Source organism: Typopeltis vanoorti, chromosome 1, assembly GCF_054136105.1.
Source record: "Typopeltis vanoorti isolate ZY-2024b chromosome 1, IOZ_Tvanoo_1.0, whole genome shotgun sequence".
Classification (NCBI taxonomy): domain Eukaryota; kingdom Metazoa; phylum Arthropoda; class Arachnida; order Uropygi; family Thelyphonidae; genus Typopeltis; species Typopeltis vanoorti.
The window spans coordinates 32,373,085-32,396,357 of record NC_143549.1 but is presented as its reverse complement, the minus strand read 5'-3'; the positions used below and the strand labels follow the sequence as shown (position 1 = coordinate 32,396,357).

Here is a 23,273-nt window from a genome sequence, read left to right as displayed (position 1 = left end):
TTTTGAATTGCATGTGCTCCAATTTTAATTTTAGCTCCTGGAAAATTTCATATTATAACCCAAAAATGACAATAGAATTCTTTTGAGTTGTTTTTAGGTTGCTTAATTTACATATTCACACTAGCTTTCTTTACAATATTTTTATCAACTTTTCTGGTCTATGCTTTATAATGTTTGTGACCGATGCCATTCTTATGCATACAATATTCCACCACATCTTTTTCTTGAGAATCTCTTGCTTGAGACTGCACATCCACTACACCTTTACCTATTTATACTGTTAACTCTAGAGACATTTTCTGATTGCATCATTCGTGTATTTTTTAAATATTTTCTATTCACAACCGATATCATGGGACCAAACTTAGTATTCTCCTCAGATAGCCATAAACTCCTGCTTCGTAGTTCATCACATAACCTTTTCTGATGAAATATCCATATACTTAACTACTTCCTAGGTCAGTACAGCATTTTCACTGTCCCCAACTTGGAACCAGAACAGCCATGTCATTAACTGAAACTTCATCTGACACTAATTAGGTTTAATGTTTTTTGAATTCTAATTCCTTCTGTCTCATGCTCCTTAAGGAAGATGTCTTGCAACAATAAATTCAGTTTCATTCTTCTGAGATTTCAATGCTTCAATCAATGCTTGGATAATTAAAGTCATCCCACGATGATCAATTGTTTAGTACTCATTAAGTTTTTATTTGGTGATGCATTTCATTTTCACTAGTAAGTGATTCAACAAGATCTATACCAACACCCCACAATGTATCTTATCTCATTAGATACAATCTCATACCATATAGTTTTAAACTCCCTGTTGCATGGTAAAGTGTTACTAATATTGCAATTATAGTCTTCTATCCTAAATGGATTCAAATCAGTAATTGATATTATTAGCATCAATACCCTCTCTTGTTCCTTGTCTATTCTTCCTTAAATACTGCACTTTTTGCACTTGATACCAGTTAGTAGTGCTTACAACCTGAGGTTAAATGTATTCACCAAAGCAACAAACTATCCATTTGTTGTCTGATATGACTGAGATTCATGTACAGACACAATAAGTCTATCCCTGGGCTTTTTTCATATACTTTCTCCTGTAGTCTGCAGGACTCGGTTCAACAACTTTCAGATCTCTATTTACATCTTAAGTTTCACTTAGACATCGTTACACATATTAAATCTGATGTGGGCAAACGCATAATCATCTTTTCATCCGAATCACTTCCATGATTGAGTATAAATGATACATTCTGGCAAATGATAGAAAGGCTTAATTATTAGCAATTATTTCTATATGAATTTAAAGTTTGATTACTTACCTTAATGTCTGAATCCATATGCAGTAATCTGTAATGTACAAGTTATTTAAAATGTAGCAAGGAGAAGTCTCATTGAAAAGTGCATGGATTTCCAAGAAGCACTTCAAAACATATTTGACACCTATTTAAATAAAATATCAATTACCAAAGTGTAGCAAAAGTTACCTATATTAATGTAGCATCACAATCACATGCTTTCAGGATGATAAACAAAGCAATCAAATTGCTATACACACATCAAATATTTATACTGGTATATAAATTCATCTGTCATCCAGTATGCCTAGATCATTTTATTGTTTGGTAACAATATTCATATAATATCCTCATCAACTGCCAGCAAATTATAGGTAGCAACTGATTTTATGACTTAGCATGACATTGAACATTTAAACCCAACTATTAATTTTTGGTTTGAGGAAGACATGTTCAAAATAATTAGTATTCTTGTTATATGAAATATTTTACTTAAGTATTATATGAAATTAATACTTAAGTAATCAAATTTTTTTATTACAAATGTAAAAAAATCCATGAAATCAAAGTGATTTATGTCTACATTTGATATTAAACAGTATTTAAGATTCTAATACAGATTACACAATCATAAAATCTGTTCAGTTTGTTAAATAACTGTAAATTTAACTTTATTCTGCACTATTGTACTGTTGTTATTTTCTTGTTGCATTTTTATATAGTTTTAATTATCATTATCATTTATATGGATCACATTATGAAGGAAAGTGGCAAACCTAGCATCAAAATCAGCTCTTTACTTTATGCAGATAATGCTATACTCCTAAATAAAACCACTGCAAGTCTTCAGGATTAGTTCTTCAACTGGACTGAGGACTACTATAACAAATATGGTACAAATATCAGCAATAGAAAGACTATGAAAACAGGTAGGAACACTAAAACTCTACATCCTGAAAGGAATACTTATAGAACAAGTAAAACATTTCTGCTATTTAGGCATAATTTTTAGCAAAGAAGGTAAGTACGACAGTATGCAATAGGAGAAGCAACACTGGTATGGCAGGGAGTCAACTGAATAAATTTATAAGAGATATTAGTCAGAACACTAATCTAGCAGTTATACGTGTTAAGTTAGAAGCAAAACAGCTGATTAAAGAATGGATACCACATGAGATTTCCGAGAAAAATTAGAGAATAAACAGATGGAACCAATGGCATGATCATTAAAAATGAGGATATCAGAATGAAATTTGACATTGTTAGCATTCAGGAATGTGTGAGCAGAGAATTGGAGATAAAAGATTAGTAAAGAAGGGACATTGTATCTAGAAAAAGAACCAGAGGGAAACCAAGATCTTGGTGGATTGATGCATCAGAATTTTATTAGAAGACCAAAATACAAGATCTCATGATATCGAAGTCATAGATAAGACTAATTTGGATGAAAATTGTCAATAGGATGTTAGTAATAATGTAGACTTTTCATGCCATACTGCCTTTGTATCCTGCATGCCTGATAAGTGCATACTATCCTGTTGGAAGTTTTTTCACTTGGTTATACTATAAATTAAAGATACCAAGAAATTACATACTTGGTTTAATCCTTTATCCAAGTGTAACGTATAATGGTATATAAGAGAAATTGGTCAGAACACTAATCTAGCAGTTATAAGCGTTAACTTAGAAGCAAAACAGCTGATTAAAGAATGGATACCATACGAGATTTCCGAGAAAAATTAGAGAACAGATGGAACCAATGGCATGATAATGCTATGCATAGCATTATACACATGTCTGCAAGGAAATATGCTTTGCATTATGGGATACTAAGGCAAGTGATGTGAAGTCTTAGCTTCCTTATATGAGTTGCCCCATTCCTGAAAATACTTCAGATGCAAAGTCTGTTTGCTTACACTTGGATAAAGGGTAAAACCAAGTATATAATTTCTTGGTATCTAATTTATCCTGCATCCTGATAAGTAATTTAGGAATTTGATTATAATTTGAAAGTTTAAACCAGCTTAATTTCCTATTTTAAGCTATATATATAAAAAAACTTAACATAAGCAAAATCGAAGAAGTAATTAAAAGTATAGTTTGTGCGTGCATACACGCACACACGTGCGATGAGAAAGAGAACTTACCTAAAGATAAGATCTTTTGGACATCTATTAGTATAACCATAGCAAGGTTCCAGTGTCGATATAATGGATAGCATAAACTGCGACGAACACTGCTTACTATTACTTCCTTCAAACTTGAAAATGACTGAAAACATATGTTATATATAAGCCCAGTTTTCCTATGTAGTTAAAATCTAAATATGCAGTACCATAGTTTATGGAAACCCTAGAGGTTTTTCTACAGCCAACTCATACTACAGCAAAAGAAACTGTTGAAAATACTAACCAATGCTTCAAAGGTATAATGCTATATCACAGTACAATGCTACGGTAAACAAAATGTAAACTATTCACTATAAGAAATACTCATGGTGTTTATGTGACTAATATAACCTTTTAAAGCATATTAGTAAAGGAATTACATTTGTTTAAATTTGGAATCTTCAAAATTTAAAAACAAAGTGAGGAAAAAATCTCAGGTTAATCCATTAGTTAGTTTCACTGTATCTACCTTCATCTTTTTATTTTACAAAATTTCTAAACCAAATCTTTATCAAACCATTAAAAATGATCAGCAGTGACTGTACAAACTCAACTTTAGAGCCTATTTTCCTCTGTCAATTGAAAAAATTAAACAGTTCTAGTGATAATGTAAGCCAAAAGTTGCATAAAATTAACAGATTATTGCTTGCATAACAATAGCTCTTCCAGTATGTCTCGACTTACCAGACCTTCTTGACCTAATTTGTGATTATGCTAACCTTATTACTTTTTTTCCCCCCTGACCATCTATATAATTATTATTTCAGTCTCGCTTAACAATACCATCATTACCTAAAAACCAAATCTTATTATGATATCAACATTCTCTTAACTGATATAACAAGAAATCCAGTCAGAGATAATTTCAGACAAAGCCCGCCAATCCTGAGCCAAACTGAGAGGTCATGCAAAATTTGCACGGTAAACATTAGCACATTTTAGCTAGGCTTAATGTGAATAAGTGCTACCACAAGTTTCAGTCCACATTAAGCTCAGCTAAGTACTAGTAATACCTGGAGTCTCTATAGCTTGGTATTAGTATTACCTTTTGGTTGAAAGGATTTGTTTGAGTGTACAGGATGCAAAGAACGTTTATAAGAATTTTTTACAGAAGTTAGGTTTTCCCTTCTGCAAGTCAACCTGCCAAAAATATGCACATGCAGACTCTGTACATGGCCTCACAGCCAGTGTAGGGAGTCAAAGTGTGTGTGTTCTGGCTGTAATTCCAAACAATTGGAGTTCCTGGAAAAATTGTTAAGGCATTGTAAACTGAACTCCAGTTTCCATGTAACCTCATTTCATGAAACTGAAGTTATATTACTAGGAATACAGTTTGAAGTATAAATTCAAGTTCCACTACTTTCTATTCCAGATCCATGAAGGCTTAAAATTTCATGTTTCTCCTCTAACATTTACTTGCAGCTTTTTAAAGGATGTATTATCAAATTAACATCCCCGCTTCCCAAAAATTTGAAGGCACTGATATATGCTGTTACTATAAATAATTTTTAAGTAAAATGATAATAAATGAGTGGTCATAAACCTATAACATAACAGTATCATGTACAAGCAAGTAATTAGAAAGAAGGAATCTTGAGTTTTTTTTTTTATTTTAAGGATTATATTCATTGGAAAAAAACAGTACAGAGAAGGCTATTCCAAAGAACAGAGGAAAACAAAGTGAGAGAGGATGATAAGGTGGTATGATAAGTTTAAAGATGAAATGTGTGCAGATGTTGACTAGCAACCACCTCAGGTTCTCATATGATTAGAATGTAGAGGAATGGTCGCACTCACTAATATACCCATAAAAAAGACAACGCATAAAGTATCTATGAGAAAGCAAATGAAGGCAGTTTCTGAGAAAATAAACCTCTATTAAATGCTTTCTTCTGGATATTAAGCATTCTAAAGGAGCTTTCTAATACTTAAAGTGATAAAGTATTCTAACATCCGTTAAAATACTTTGAGATTGTTTTGAATGAAAAACAAAGTTTTTTGGAGGCTGTGGATGTCACATGTTTGACCAAGGATATGCTAGATGTGTAAATTAACTTACAGAAAATTGATCTTAAATGAAGGCTAGAATAAAGAAGATTGTGTTTTGAAGCAATTGTATATCAAACAGATTTTCTTCAACTTGAGAATTTTGAGATCAGTGTTTAAACCCTCATTATGGAAAATTAAAAAGAAGAGTACTACAAAATCCTCAAATGAAGAAAACAAAAAGGATACTCTCATCAAGAAAACCATTAACAAGATTTGAGGTTAATGGAATCATTGATGTATAAAAGGAAGAGTGTGGGTGAAGTAGCACCATAGCAATGAGAGAGAAAGAGAAACCCATCAATAATGACATGCAAGGAATGATTAGAGACAATGGTACTGGCTAATTAAGGGCTTTATGCCTGAATGACATAATCAAACCCTTCAAAATATTGATGAATGAGTTTCTTCAAACCTTTTATGATCTCTGTCCAAAAGCAGAAAAGATCGACTAGGAGTCAGCTGTATGTGAAGTACAAGCAGGGCCGGTGCAAAAGTATCTGGCACCCCTAGGCAAAGAAAATTTAGGCGCCCCTATATATTGTATCTATGCAGTAATTAGTCCATTTTTTCGATACCCAAATTCGATTAGTGTGCCTAATCAGTGTACCAGGGTTCCCAAACTGTGTTCTGCGAGAAGTTCCTGGAATTTGTCATTTTAGTTTTCTAAGCATTTTTTATGAATAAATATTTTATAGTGGAAATATTCTGAGGAGAATAATATTCAAGAATATGTCGAAAAGCTAGACCCAGAACACCTAATATTTATGCATCATTAATTTTTACACATCAAAACCTTTCAACATTTGGGAAAGGGAATATTGCTGTTTATGATTGGCCATAAAAATTGCCTGCAAGCGGATTAACAATCGGTGGCATCCTCTGTTCTCAAAACTGAAGGAAATGACATCTGTGTAGCAAATGTCAGTGACCAAGTGACATATTTTTAAACATGGAAATATTCATGAATTATTGTTAATTTTCACACATTGAAATCTTTTAACAATCGGGAAAGAGAATACTGCTATTTATGGCCAATCATAAAAATTGCCTGCAAGCCGATTACAACAAATGGCGGCGTATAATATTTTTTGTACAAAATTTAGCTCAATTCTTTTTGTTAAGAAGTAAAATAACAAAATTTATATTCCGAATATGTTTTATTGTCTTCCAGCTTCATGATTTTCCTTTAACTAGGCCCCTGAGACATACCTTCATTCTTTTATAAAAAAATTAAGGTTCAAAAAAGAAATTTGAGAAACGAATTATACTTTTTCCCCATAGGTTATTATATTCGATTAGTGTGCCTGTTTTAAAGAACGCATTAGGCGCAGTAATCGAGGGATTGCTGTATATATATTTTCATACTTGCACAAGCACATGTACTCCTACACATGTGGATATTTATAAAAATAATATCATTAAGAACATTTATATATAAAAGTTTATATATAAAATTTATTAATCAAAACCAATACATTTGTATACATATATCATTACTTCTAATATCTGCATAGCAAGAAAATTAATCTTGAATATAAATATTATGAAAAATTAATCTTTCGGGCTTTTGCTTTGGCAAAGTTTTGAATTAATTCATCTATATTGATTGTAGATGCAATTTCATGCTCTATAGATATTATTGCTAGACCAGTGAGTTGTTCCTGATCCATTGTAGAGCGAGTGTAAGTTTTTGTAAGTTTTAATTTCGAGAAACTCCTTTCTGAACTTGCTATACTGGTAATGTCGAAAAAATTCTCAGAGCAATAAACACATTTGGAACACTACTTTCTAAATTATTTTTGCATATGTATGACAGGACATCTAATGAAGTATTTTCTGGAATTCTGAATTAATATCTTTAATTATGACTTTAAAAATGTTTGCTCTTCTAATACTTAGTGATATGACATCACGCGGCTCATTCTATGTGTGAATGATCAATTGTTTGTATTCCACTTTGTTTTTTAAAACTATTCCTATGTAGCCACTGAAGATGGTCTGTAATATTCAGACCGAAATATTTGGCAAATTAAACATTCTTGTGTTAACGTTATATATTTCTAATCATTATGTCACAAGTATCGCTAAAAATGAAATATGGAATAATATTTTGTGGCAACAACAGATTCTAAAATTTTCTTTTTTTTTATCACGTTGGCGAAGATGTTTATTATTTCATTTTGAATATCTTTTCAAAGATAATGCACATATGTATCTTTATCTTTTATTCTTCGAAGATGTTCATTCATTATTGGATCAAACTTGGCTAGAAATTCGACAAATTTCAAAAAATTTCCATTTCCATGCAAAAACAATGTCTCATTTGTTCCTCGAAATGATAAATTCTGAATAGCTAACGTCTGAATTACAGCAAAGAGTTGTTCTAATACTGGCAATTCCCAATACCATCATTTCTAATAACCAGCAAGTTCTCTGCATCAATGGTTTTCTTTTCTTTTATTCGAATTTCTAATTCTTTCCACTTATGGTAATTTTCAACGTGTCTGACTTCTTTCATGCGCAGCTAAAATAGAAGAAGCATTTTTCCAGTCACTCAATCTAGAATCAGCAAGGTTAATTAGCCATTGATAAAATAATAAACAGCAGAAGCAAAATGCAGAATCTATGGATTTTGAGTACAATAACCACAGATGCTGCATTGTCTCGCTGTTAAATAGTCTTCGAGTATAACGAGTCATTGAAAATCTTCTATTATTGTTATCTTCCAGAAAATCAAAATTATGAATCTGTTCAGGTCTATGTTCAACTAATAGTTGACGTAATTGATTGATATTGGAAAATTTTACAGGACACCAAGTTACTGGATCATTATAATTTAAATTTGTAAAATCAAATCCTTTTATGATTGGATCTGTAGAACAACCAGCTTCAGAATCAACAATACTCATATGATCTGTAGATTTCTCCTTCGATGTTTTAATACAATTTTTGGTATCTGTAGAATCTCCAATTCATTAATCGAAACAATAAACGAATTATCCAACGAATAATCTTGAAGATTTTCTTCTTGTATGTGATTACGATCTTCTTGGCAAAGATATTTTAAAAATGCACCTTCTTGTTTTTTCAATCTTTCTTCCTTTTCCGCTTTAAGTTTGCGATATTGAAAACCTGATTTCTTTTTATCCATTTTCAAAATCCAGTAACTGAAAATTTATAAATAAAAATAAACTTAATTATAAAAAACATGGACTTTAAACTATTCAATAATTCACAAATAAATTTTTATACATTTAGTTAATGAAGTATTTATCAATTATATACCTTATAACTATATAACTTATCTATCATACATTTATAATCTAATAATTCAACAATATCATTTTCTATGAACAAAATTGACAAATTTCTCAAATGCATCTGACTTAATGAATTGTGTAAATATCTTTAACGTGCTTAAGTACAGAAAATGAGCGTTCACCGCTAGCATTACAAACAGGCAATGTCCAGGGCCGCATTTATACTTTTGGAGGCCCGAGTCGCAACATCATTATGAGGCCTCAAAAATAAGCACTTTTTTTTTAGTTTATTGAAAATAAGTCAACATTTCCATAACTAATTTTAATAACACAATACACCATTGGTATACATATATTTGCATTTTAAAAAACGTATAAAAATAAATCAGTTCAAATTTAAATTAAAAAAATTAATAACTAAAAGTTTTTTTTTTTTTTTCTGGCTTTGGTTTTAGCAAATATCTAAAATGATATAATTAATCGAGTATATTACATCTGAATCGATACATAACGACAGGTCACTTCTTTTATTTTGGTGCAAGTTGCTTCTTAAATAATTTTTTTATTCGTTTCAACACTGAAAACGAGCATTCAGCACTTATATTTGATGCCTATTTCAAATGCATTTTTAAAATTGTTTCTACGTTCGGAAAATTAGACCTTAACCCATCGTTTATAAATTTGTACATATTTTTAATTGAAGAATTTTCTTCCTTCATCATTATTAAAAATTGCTTAACTTCATCAGTAAATTTTTTTGGATGAACATCAGTCCCATAAGTTTGTAAAATTTTATTAATAGCATTCTTGTACTTATGTTAATCTATATCTTTCTTTATAAAAAAAACCAAAAAAAAACCATCAAATCTGCCAAAATAGCTTTTTGTTCTTTCATTAATTTCCAAAATTAGCTTATTGCAAATGACATTAAAAGTGTTCACAGTGAAATTTTCTTTCCCATGTAACATAATCTCATTGTTAGATTGCGGAACTTTGCACTCATTTTTTTCTTCTTCTAACTCTTTCCTTTTCGTCTCTAAATTTTGTCTCATCTGATAATAAATTTGCTTCTTCATTTACAGCAGCAAAACTATTTCTTATATCTAAAATAAAACCAACTAAAGACTAACAAATTATTAGCTAAAAACAAATCCATATCGGGATCTTGTAGAGATTTACTAATAGCATCTATTTGTTGTAAACTTTTGTCCCACACAACTGTTAAAATTGCTGTTTCTGGTTTCTCAAAATGTTCAGCCAATGATGAGCTCTCTAATTTAGAAATAGGTTTTTCATGAGGAGAAATGGATAGTACAAGTAATGCCTCTTTAATTTCTTTATATCTACGTTTATATCCAAAATCTTTCTGCGAAAGATTTCAATTGCAGTGTTGATTGTTGATTTTGAGAACATTGATTCTGTTTGACAAGCATCATAGTTGCTAAAAAAATTCTGAATACCGAAAAAATATTAAAAGGTATGGTAATAATTTAGTATAAGGATAAAAGTTTTTAAAAAAAAAAAAAAAGAAAAGAAAAGAAATTAAATGCAATCTCCAATTAAGCTTACTAATCAAGGTAAAAATAGGAACTTCATCAACTCTAAAGTTCAGATATTCTCACTAAAAATAAAAATTTTGAATTTGCGATAATAAAAAAGATGCAGAAAAAATTAACTGAAAAATCAAATGCTCTGTTTATGTGATATAGAAACTGCTCTTACCCAACTAATTAATACAAATAGCAGCAGCACACAAAAAAAAGCCCTGTTGTCTCAGGAACATATTTCAAAATGATTGCAAGTTCAATACTCGGCTATCTGTTCTTTCTTAACAGGATTCTGGGAAATCACAGGGTGAAATATTCTTAAGAATGTAATGGATTAAACTGACCATATATTTAATCTCTGAATTAAACTGCTGAGTCACTCAATGGTTAGTCAATACAAGTCAAACATTTATTAGAGTAAATTTCCAGAGAAGGAGATTGGGATTTAATAATATTGATAAGAACAATAGACCAGGTAGTTCAGAAGCGAAAACCATCTGTGACAAAATGAAACTAGTTTATTCAATTAAAAACACAAAAATACAACCAATTTATTATACATTTATAGTTCATAATTAAAAGGACTAATAATAATAATTTCTACAGATTGTGTCTCATCTTGTTTTAATATTATCAAAATTATCAAGTTATTCTGAAGCATCATGAATTTTGCTATTTTATTATTATGCTGCTAATATTTCTGCAAATGCGGCACTTTCTACAACAAAACTGACTAAGTTATTGAATATATCTGTTCGCAAATATACTCAAAATCCCTTTGATCTAATAAAAATGTAGAATGCTGATGAAACTTCATCAGCATTCTATCTGTTAAAATACAATTAACCCCCCCCCCCCTCCATTAACGGATTACTGTCTTTATGTGCACCGTATTACTTCGAATTTCTTTACTGTCTTATGATATTTGACCCTTTTTTGTTGCACAATTTATTTATTGTCTCTCTGAACAAATAAAAACGAATTTCACATGTGCATAATTAAATAATCAAAACGTTTGTTTGCATTGGAAATATTATGTCAAATATTTATATTTTTTAAATAACATTTATTGAAATAAACATGACATTTTGCTTTCTTTCCTTGAAAATAAAATTATAGGGTCGCACATTTCAATTTTAGGAACTTTTTTTTAATGAACAATAAATGATGCTAAACATTACTCAGGGTTTCTGATTGCGAGTCATTTTAATATCAAAAATTTATACCCAATGGTATTTTATCAGATTCTTCACCTTTGTCTTAAAACTGCAACAATACAATTACTTTGGAAAAATAACGAATTCAAACAAAAAGAAAGTGCACATATGTTATCTAGCAGTATTTTTTTCGTGTGTGTGTGTGGGTGGGGGATGATAATTTTGGGAGGGGGTTAGCCATTAAAGGCGAATTAATTATATTATGAAAATTTTGGAAATAAAATTTCATTCTGATGCATACACTTACATGTTACGAAGGATAAAGTGTAGGGAAAATATCACTACTTCAAAACTGTCGCATAATACCGAAAACATGTACATAACAGTTGACTTCATAACTGCCGTTTATTTCGATTTGTAGGGAGTGATTGGGGAAAACCAAGAAAGTTGAAATGCAAAAAACTACAGATTATGTTTATAAAAATTATGCGTTACATGATATGATTCAAGATTTACATATGATTCTCTATAAAGCAAAATTTAAAAGTGCGAACCTTCGCGCAATCTGTGAACTAACCTTCGAACTAAGATTATGAATAAAAAAGAAAACTTAATTAGGAACAGATGGAGGCTATATTCATTTTTACTTTGGATTTTCATGAATTTATAAAATAATCGTTTGACAAAAATAATTATCTTCAATCAAGTTTCGGGAGAATTTTAAAATGTATTGGTGATTAAAGTAATTAGCCAAAAAATTGATAGTGACATTGATCTTCCAAAGTGATACAATATGAAGTGAAGAAAGTATGAAAGGATTTCTTATTTTGCACAGGCATTAAAAACTATAATTATATGATAAAAACAAACAGAAAAATGAATACAACTCAGGTATTTAGTCTGATATAACTCAGATTCTGGTTACCGAGCAAACGGCAAGCAACTGCGTTTCTTGCTGTAGGCAACTGAACATACGCCAAGTAATCTAGTTAAGTGTTCTTTTCAGTGTAAAGGATTATTGCCCTTTCTAATGGACATGACTGTCAAACTACACTTCTTATCCATGTTCTTTCAGCAGGTGGGCAGAATATTATCCAGGGATGCTGGATGTGTATATAAGTCCAGTAAAGAAATGGTATGCTTACATATATGAATTTTATGGAATACAGGAGTTCCTGTTAGTTTTATATGTAGCAAAATCAGACGCCCCGAAGTCTTGGCGCCCATAGGCAACTGTCTAGGTTCGCCTAATGATAAAACCGGCCCTGAGTACAAGTAATGATATACATATTGATAACTAACTGACTTGCCTCTGGTTTGTCAAGAAGCTCAACTCTTAATGACCCTTTCTATTATTTTTGACACAGGCTGGAAAAAGTCTTGCTTCCAATGCTGTTAGGTGTCAAATGAATATGCAGATTGTATGTAATAGAAGAGGGGTGTTAATTTCATTTCTGAGGACAAGCTTTCACAATGAACTAGGAATCTTATCTACATTGTAGAAGATTTGTCTTCTGGCAAAAGATCAGACATGTGGTGAGTTATGGTAAAGTGGGAGGTGATTTTCTTTGGATGTTTAGAATTGGAGAAGAATGATGCTAAGAGGTCACATTTTTAGGTCTCATCATCTGGATGCGAGATGGAAGCATGGAAGAAGAAATTAAGGAGTAGTGTGAATAAGGGACCAAGAAAGTTTAACTGTTTGTTTGATCAAGAGGCAAGTTTTTTGAAATTTGGCACACTTATCAGGGAACCGAGGTTTGGATAGTGGCCATTGCATGGAGTTGACAACGAGAAAAGAAAGTCCTTAATACCAGAGGATTATTTTAGTTATATAGTTGGAAGAGAATTGGAAAAGACAAATTTTAAACCAAGAATGAAAAATTTATGAAATGAAAATCAATTTAAGCAAAATAAAAATAACAAAAACAAGGAGAGGAGGAAAAATTTTCAATAAACTTGGAAAATCATATACTTGAAAACTGGTAACAACATTAGATATCTTGGAAGTCTCATTAACTAGTAACCTTGACAACATAGAAATAGACTTAATGTCAGATTGTCTAATATGAAATAATTAAACAAAATATGGAAATATAACATTTCAAAAAGCCTCAAGCAAATCCTATAAAACTATTATTTATATCTATGTCTCAGCTCCATGAGATGTGCAGCTGAGACATGAAGACTCAAAAAGAAATACAGAAAATCAGAGCATTCAAAATAAAATGCTTAAGAAAATTAAGCATTTTTTTTTAGTCAGAACACAAAACAAATGAGTAAGTGAAAAATGAACTAAACTAAAGAGAAGATATCATAGATATAATTATTTAACAATTAAGATAGTTTGGACATCTCCAGAGAATGTCTACTCAGATTATCAAACATAGCCTTGAATGGAATCAGTGGAGGAAGACTAGCAAGAGGAACACAAAAAAAACTTGGGTACAACCATTGAAGAAAATAAAATGGTCACAATTATTCAGCTTCAGAGAGATGACAAATCATCATCATCATCAAATTCCTGCCATGTACCCTCAAGGGGTGTACAGGATATGACAGTACTACATGAAAAAATTACATCATTACTAACTTCCTATCTACAATTTTCCTCCAAATCAGTCTGTTACTTGTCAAGACTCCAACATTATCAGATCTTATATTTCTATCGTCTAAGGCACTTTGTACCGTATCAATCCACCTATATCTTGGCCTTCCTCTGGGTCGTTTTCCTGCCAACCTGGCAGAGAACACTTGTTTTGCTAATCTTTCCTCTCCCATTCTATTTAAGTGACCATACCATCTGAGATTAGCTCTGCTAACGCATTCCTGGATGCTGACAATGTCAAGTTCTTTCCTAATATCCTCATTTTTAATATGATATTGCCATTGATGCCATCTGTTCACGCCTCTAATCTTTCTCAGGACTCTCATATCTGCAGTCTCTAGTCTTTGGTCAAGTGTTTTACTTCTGACCCAGCTCTCAGATCCATAAGTTAAAATTGGTTTGAACACAGTCTTGTATACAGCTAATTTAGTGTTCCGACTAATTTCTTTCTTATTCCATATGAATTTATTCAATTGACTTCCCACGATACCAGCTTTGCTGATTCTGTTGTCTATTTCTATATTTAGTTTACCATCTTCAGTAAAAATTGTGCCTAAATAGCTGAAATGTTTTACTTGTTCCACAGGTTCTCCATTCACAACGCAGTTGACATTTTCAATGATTCTGCCTATTTTCATTGTCTTTGTGTGAGATGACAAATGGCTAGAGATAAGTGAGATGGCAGCAATTAGTTAATAGGCGACTCAACCCACCATCAAGATGAGAAAGAAGATTTGATCAGGAGAGCAGAACCATAGGAAAAATGAGGCTTTGAAATCTTGGAATTCATCCCAATTAGAACCATTGTAATACTAAAGGACATGGTATTGAGCCAGCTGGGAGAGGGTTGATCTGTAGAAAAGGAATGTGGACATGGTTATAATCAATCAGTTTCTAAGAAGTTAGTTGTTTTTCTGCTTTGGATTTATGGCCAAAGCAACTAGAAGGTACGAGACAAGTGTATGTGTGTTGTTTTTAAATTTGCATGCTCTTTTGGCTGGTTTGCCTGTTTTGTACAATAGAAAATATAAGTTCTGTGTAAATCCTGATTCCTCCACATGAGACAGACAAGTTGCCAAAAGGAGAGCTAAAATATTGTAACAGTGTAATTTAGTGGGAGAACTGGTTTAAAAAAGTCCAGGATGTTGGAGACCAATGAAGTCTATCTGATATTTTAATTGGTAGGGAAATAAATCACAAGAGTACTTATCAGAATTAGGAAAGCAATAAAGACAAGAGGTAAAAGCAACAAACCGAAGAAAAGAAAATCTTGAGCCAAAACAGATAAGTCACATAAATGAGATTGAGAGAGTATTCTGACTTGGAATATCAGATCTGACAAATACACATGTTTTACTCTTGTTAAACGATCATTCCAAGTGTAATGAGGATAGTTAAGATGGACTGTAGTAGTTCTAAATGAGGTTCAGTAAGTAATAAGAGATCAGATTTAAATGCATACAACTGATGGTGAAGCTAATGTGCAGAATTTTTTTTCTTCTTTTATCACTATTATGTATCATAATATCAGAAACTTACATAGCAGGGGCATACAATAAGGGAGGGAGAACAGTAATTAGCAGAAATATTTCATACTGGAACTAACAGTACAGTGTTGAACAAAGAAGCAACATACAAGGTGACAACAATCCATTAACCAAAAACAGCAAATGTCACACACTATGACATATATCAACTGTATAATAAATCATTTTTATTTTTGATATTTGCATAGGATGAGAATCTGGCAAATTTTTGGCTGGTCCAACATGGCTTCAGAACTTTGAAAAAGGGTTCCTATTTAATTTAAAACTGCTTCAATGGATAGGGCAAGCCACAGTCCAAAGGATATTGTGATTGGTTTCAATCTCATGTTGTGCAATACCATGAGGTGTCTATTCAAGAGCCTCTTACTATCCTGCACTGAAGGAACATTCAACAGAATGCAGGGCTCTGATTCCAGATATTCCTAATATTATGAAGGAGGTCACATATCACCCACACCAACTATCATACCTTTACTCAAATGCATTCACCAAAATATGATTTTTGAACAAACAACACACAGTCACTTAACTGAAATTGAAAGTCAGAACACACTTCCATTTCTGAATACGTCACACACATCTTTCCTTCATTGTTTACTATAAGCCTACACATACAGATAAACTTTTACCATCACCCAACAAAGTCTCATTAACACTAAGAACAGGACTTAAAGATTTGCTTCAATGAGCAAGCTTAAGCATGAATTAAAAATTATCAGCAATATTTTCTAAAAAAAAGCAATAGCAAAAATATTCTTATAAATTTTATAGTTTTATAGATCACAATAAAATGTAGCCATTCTATACATTAAAGAGATATCAGATAAAATAAACAGATGATATACAAAAACATCTTAATGTCACCTTTATACCTCCTGCAAAATTAAAGAACTTATTCAACTCTTCTTTTCCCTCCTCCTGGAGTATACTGCATTCAATGCAGTATACTCCATGCTGTCTTATATAGATGAAACTGGATGCACAATTCTATCCAGGAAAAGGAACATAAATGACATATTTAACAGTTATGCACCTGGTCTATAATGTCTTGGATACTTTACACAGAACTGACTGGAAAGGCACCTGTTCATTCCATTCAAAACTTGGTATAAGCATAAAATTCAAGGCAGTCCATGAAATTATAATCATCAAATTCCTGATATGTACTCTCAAGAGGTGTACAGGATATGATAATACTACATGAAAAATTTACATCATTACTAACTTCCTATCAACAATTTTCCTCAAAATCAGTCATACTTGTCAAGACTCCAATATTATCATTATCAGATCTTATATTTCTATCGTCTAAGGCACATTGTACCATATTAATCCACCTATATCTTGGTCTTCCTCTGGGTCGTTTTCCTGCCAACCTGGCAGAGAGCACTTGTTTTGCTAATCTTTTGTTGCCCATTCTATTTAAGTGACCATACCACCTGAGATTAGCTATGCTAACACATTCCTGGATGCTGACAAAGCCAAGTGCTTTCCTAATATCCTCGTTTTTAATATGATATTGCCATTGATGCTATCTGTTCATGCCTCTAATCTTTCTCAGGACTCTCATATCTGCGGTCTCTAGTCTTTGGAAAAGTGTTTTATTTCTGACCCAGCTCTCAGATCCACAAGTTAAAACTGGTTTGAACACTGTCTTGTATACAGCTAATTTAGTGTTCCAACTAATTTCTCTCTTATTCCATATAAATTTATTCAATTGACTTCCTACCATACCAGCTTTGTTGATTCTGTTGTCTATTTCCATATTTAATTTACCATCTTGACAAAAAATCATGCCTAAGTAGCTGAAATGATTTACTTGTTCAACAGGTTCTGCATTCAGAACACAGTTGACATTTTCAACAATTCTACCTATTTTCATTGTCTTTGTCAAAAGACAAAGACAATGAAAATAGGTAGAATGACAAATATATCTTTTGATTGCTACCATATCTATTACAACAGCTATTCAATTTAGTCAGAGAATTTTGCGGACTTGTAGCGGATTTATTTAGAAGTATAACATCGTCCGCATAAAGCAAAGAGCTGACATTAACATCTCCAATTCTGATATCATGTGTAATACCACTTTTCTTCATAATGTAATCTATATAGATAATGAATAACAGAGGGGATAATGTACATCCTTGTCTCACACCAAATTTAACATTAAACCATCTTCCTGTACTTCAATTCTAACTGCTGACTTACAACTCAAATACAGACTAAGTATTGCTTGATATAATGTCACATTGTACATCATATAACTGTAGCATATTGAATAGCTTCTATCTTGGCACCTTGTCATATGCCTTTTCCAAATTGACAAACTTAAATACAGATCTTTGTTATATTCCAATGCTTTTTCAACTATTTATCGTAAAGTGAAGATCTGATCCTGACAGCCTCTATTTGACCTGAATCCAGCTTGTTCTTCACCAAGCTTTTCTTCCACAATTCTTCTCAATCGTTTCTCAAGTATACTTGCATAGATCTTGCCAGGAACACTAAGTAGGGAAATATCTTTGTAATTCTCACATTCAGTTTTATTTTCCTTTTTGTAGATTAGAGCTATACTCCAATCATTGGGAATTTCTTACATGTTATTCTTTCAATATGAAATTCAATTTTATCCTCCTCAAGACTAAATAGTGATCACTTCCAATTTCAAATCCTCTGTACACTCTGGTGTCCTGCACCAGGGAGAAAACATCACTATCAACAATAACATAGTCAATGAGACTTTTCTTATTCCTTGCTTTTTCTCTCCATGTGAATTTGTGCAAATTTTTATGTTGGAACATGGTGTTAGTAATAACCAGTTCATGTCCTGAGCAGAAATCCAACAGGTATTTGCCATTATTATTAGCTTTGCTCTTTTCTCCAAATTTTCCCAAAATATTTTTGTATGTCTGAGAATCATTTCCTACTCTGCTATTTATATTCTCAACAAGGACCAACTTTTCCTTTTTCATTGTGTCAATTGCTTTCCTTTAGTGTTTTAAAGTTTTGTATTATAGGATCAATTTATAATAAAGGTGTGTTCCTTCTTTCTCTCTTCTTCCCTAATTCATATTACAAGTCTGCTGTTGTCTAAAGAGAGAATGACTAGTTAATCAATGACTAATCATGTCCTCACCAAAGCAGCAAGAGGATTCCCCTACAATCCTTATAATGAATTTGATAAAGAATTACATCTGTGATTTGTGAATTATAAAACACTATAGGATGCAATGAAACTTTTTAGAATATCACAAAAATATATAAATGATATGACTAAGTAACGGCTACACACTTTGCAATGTACATATCTACAGGAACATTCATCAAGTTTTGAAATACAATCTGGACTTCACTAAGAAGATTCTCACCAAAGTCATTAAAGAACAAGGATGGAAATCAATGGGAAGAATCTCATATTTGCTCATTCTAATGACATTGTTACCCTTGAAGACTTGTCACAATGTTATACAGGCTATATCTAATTTAATTAAGGGAATTCCCTTATTTTATGAATCATGTCACAAACCAGGGAAAGAACATATATGGGCTAAATTTTCATCACTGGGCCTTCACACAAGGTTAAATTTCATTTCTCTTTAAAAAGGGAGATAGGGAGATGAACCTGAATAAGTGTAACACACAGGAATTTCCTCGCTGAGTGTTATACATAAAATTTATACAAGTATACCTTGATAAGAGATTTAAAAAAAAAAAAAAAAAAAGGAAGAAAAACTGGACCACAAACTAGGCTCCTCAGGGATTATCAAAAGCAGAAAATCAAGAAATCATGGGAATATATAGTCGAGTAACTATAGAAACTCTGAGGAAGTGCATTGGTTAAATTTTCTTTAGAATAACTGTGCTAGCTGGGGGGGGGGGGGGAGTAGGTAGTTACAGCAAGCGAGTTTGTTTGATAGAATGAAAGCTAACTAACACGTATCTAATTTTAAGTTTTATAAATCTGGGAAACATAAGGTACAAAGAAAGCTTTAAAAATGGGATATTATACAGAAAAATATGTGCTTATAGCAATGGATGCATAATTATATATGCTTTGCTGTAAGTCAGCAGTTACAACTAGAGGATGTACAGGAAAAGCGATATAAAATCAGATATAACACACTATCTCTCCCTCCACTCATTTATATATACAGAATGCATTTGCAGGGAAGTGACTTAAATATATTCAATGTAAATTTTCAAGACTAACTGAAAGCTCCATATTCTGTCTATTTTCATAACTTTTAGTACTGGCTGATATAACAATCAAACAGTACAAATTATGAAAATAGACAGAATATGGAAAACTATAATCACAATATAATAACATCAAGTAAAACATTTCAACTATTAGGACAAATATGAAAATATATAATAGAATAAGAAATTTGATATATTGGGAAATCAATTGAATACATTTATATGGAAGAAAGAAATCAAGCAAAATACTACACACACAAATATATATATATATATATATATATATATATATAGTTTTCAAACTAATTTAGATATCTGCTGAAGGCTGAGTTGAAAATATAACAGTTGACCAAAGATTAGATGCCAAAAAGTTATCTGAAAAATTATAGAATTCATATTAAAAATGAAGACATTAAAAAAGGAACCCAGAATTGTTGGTATTTAAGAATGTATGAGCAGAGGTAATCTAAAGGCAGTCACTTAACACATAAACAGTAATGACTTCTCATTACTGTTTGTGTGCCATTTCCGTGTCATGAGGGCAGGCTGAACTGACACAAAGTTTATAAGGCATGTTAGTTGCAACTCTTTCAGCAGAATTTTATTGCTGCTTGTTTGCAGCCTCACTGACACAAGGTTTATGCAGCATGTTAGTTACTTCATTTGAAGTTAGCATTTGTGATCTGTCTCAATTACATTGAAAATTTCAAATGCAATCAAACACTTATTTCATGTAATTGAAAATTTGAACAAAATGCTAGACAACTGTTTTTAGTTAGATGCTTTTTTTTTTTTTTTGGTGATACAACAAATAGTTTTGCTCTATGCAGCATAGTTTCTGTGGCAGGTGATGTGTTTCATTAGGTAGCGCATTTTTTATCCCACTTGTCTCTAACTGTATTATTTGTTTTTCTTGCATCTGTAGTATAGTGGATGTTAGTGATTTATATTTTGCAAACAAATCCCTTTCCATCTATTCATAAGTATTTATTTTATTTATTAATTTTAAAATTATGTCCATCATAAATGCAAACATGGAAGTCTAGAGTTTATAGGATCATGTATTCTTCACTTCACCCCAAGATACTTATAACACAAGTGCACATATAATATCACAAGTGCAAATTATTCATAATCCATTTTACAGTACTGAGAGTATTTTTGTTCATGCCTATTCTTTCTCTTCTTTTTATTTGCTATTCTTTACATCTTTTAGTAAATCAAGTATAGTAACTAATATTCAAATATATCCTCTTTAATTATTTTTTTAAAATATATTCTGAAACGCACATTCCTTTTCACCTATCCCCTCTTCTCAATACGGGATTAGTTACAAACTGATGAAAAGTGGCACATCTGACAACATGCAGGAACCAAACTGCAGGTAATTTTGCTTGCTTCACCAGATGGTTAGTGAGCTACTATCAGCCCTGACATGAACATGTCAAAAAGAGGCTGCAAGTTCAAATCCTGCATTAGGATTTGATGTTTGTGAATGTCTTCTTCAGATGAGAAAAAAATTTCATCTCCCATTGTGAGACCACCACTCTGCTTACTGGAGGCCTGAAGTAGATTAAACCAATTCCATGTTTATGTCTCTAAAACAGAGTATACGGACTATCTATCTATATATAATGATGAACAGCCTATTTTTCTACCCTCTGCAGGGTAGAAAAATAGGCCTCTCCCATTGAGGGAGGTTTGGATCTACTACTCCCATGGTGACCCAGTCCATATTGGGAGAGTATCATACTTGAGCAAATGAATGTATGAAGGTGGAAGAAGATAATCACAAACATACATGCCTACATGGGATTCGAACCCACAGCCTCTTGGCTGGAGAGAGAATACGCTAACCACTCAGCCAACATATATATAACAATATGTAATGTTAAAAATAGAAAAAAATCCTCAGCCTACCCATTGTACAAAAACCTTTCATGGTGGGAGCAACATAAAATAAAATGTAACATTATCATTTGAGTTTCCTATACATCCTTTCAGGATTCATGTCAGGAATAGATGATGCAAACATTTCTTAATAAGAATTAATAAAAATAATTCTATAACTATTTTAATTACCATTTTAGAATGTAGCAGAACTTTAAAACCTTAAGAATTTTTATTATTATTACTACAAAAATTTGTACTTACATCTAACCAACACAGAGTAGCACTCAGTTTTCGAATTGTCCATGCTGATTCCACCTGCAATGTAAACATTTATACTCAGTAACAACTAGAAAAAATATCTACAGGGAATAGCTTAAAGTCGAAGCAGCTTAAAATGTGAAATCACATGGTGTTTTTTAAGCTGCTTCAGGTCTACAATAATGTAAGGTAGTGATTTCACACAGAGCAATGCAAACTGTTGGAGGGTGAAAAGTATTCACTAGGCTAATCAGGAAGTTTGCACCTGAAATCTAGGCTAATGACTTCACATCAATTGTCTTGGTATCCCATAATGCAAAGCACATATCCTTATGGATATGTATAAGGCTGTACATTATGGGAAGGGTCACTACCTAGACTGGTTTTGACCTTGTTTGAGGTCTCATCAGCGGGAGTCAGACCCACAGGTGGTAATAAGATTGAAGTAATGCAGAAGTAATATTTTCATATACAAGTAGCCCAAAGGTCACCTTATTATTAAAATACTCTGGATTAGAGACAGTTGTCGGAAGTTTTTCCATTTGGTTATAACCAAGTGGAAGAAATTATATACTTGGTTTAATACTTTATCCAAGTGTAAGCAAACAAAGTTTGTGCCTGAAGTATTTTCAGGAGTGCTTGCTTACACATGGATAAAAGATTTAAACCAAATATATAATTTCTTGGTATCTAATTTACGCTGCTCAAAACAATTAGGGGATATTTTAGTTTGTCGAATAATTATAAATTTCTGTAAATAATTATAAATTGGGTACTTCATACATGAATAAACATTTTTTACTTATGAGTAGGGGATATTGTTTAAATAATCAATATTCATTAAAATTTAACATTTTAGCATGAAATAATTTTAACAAGAATAGTCAAATATGCTTTTGTTAATTTTAAAAGGGCATATGGTCTCCATTAACAGCCAAAACAGTAGTACATCTTGATTGCATGGACTGGATAAAATGATCAAACAGTTCTTGTGGGATATTTCCCCACTCTTTTGTGAGAGCAATTTCGAGCTCTTGAAGTAAATGTGGTGGCAACAGTCGAGCAGAAACGTACCTACCTAAAGCATTCCAGGCATATTCGATTGGATTACAATCTGGTGAACAGGCAGGCCAGTACATTTGTTCAATACCTTCTTCCTCAAACCACTCTTGTACCAAATTTGCACGGTGTGGACGAACATTGTCATCCATAAAAATGAATTCTTGGCCAATTGCAGCAGCATATGAGTGTATGAGTGAAGTATAGGTTCCAAAAT

General features: G+C 32.0%; 1 protein-coding gene across 1 annotated transcript in view; it reads right to left on the bottom strand.

Moving 5' to 3' along the window:
- The window catches only part of LOC150109873 (protein SHQ1 homolog), a 169,836-nt gene that overhangs the window by 22,701 nt on the left and 123,862 nt on the right, over positions 1 to 23,273 (bottom strand). The window contains exons 11-13 of the mRNA XM_090415535.1: positions 22,001 to 22,054; positions 3,455 to 3,578; positions 1,332 to 1,452 (exon numbers count right to left, since the gene is read on the bottom strand). Coding sequence (XP_090271661.1) covers positions 1,332 to 1,452; positions 3,455 to 3,578; positions 22,001 to 22,054 — 299 coding nt within the window. The remainder of the gene's footprint in view (positions 1 to 1,331; positions 1,453 to 3,454; positions 3,579 to 22,000; positions 22,055 to 23,273) is intronic.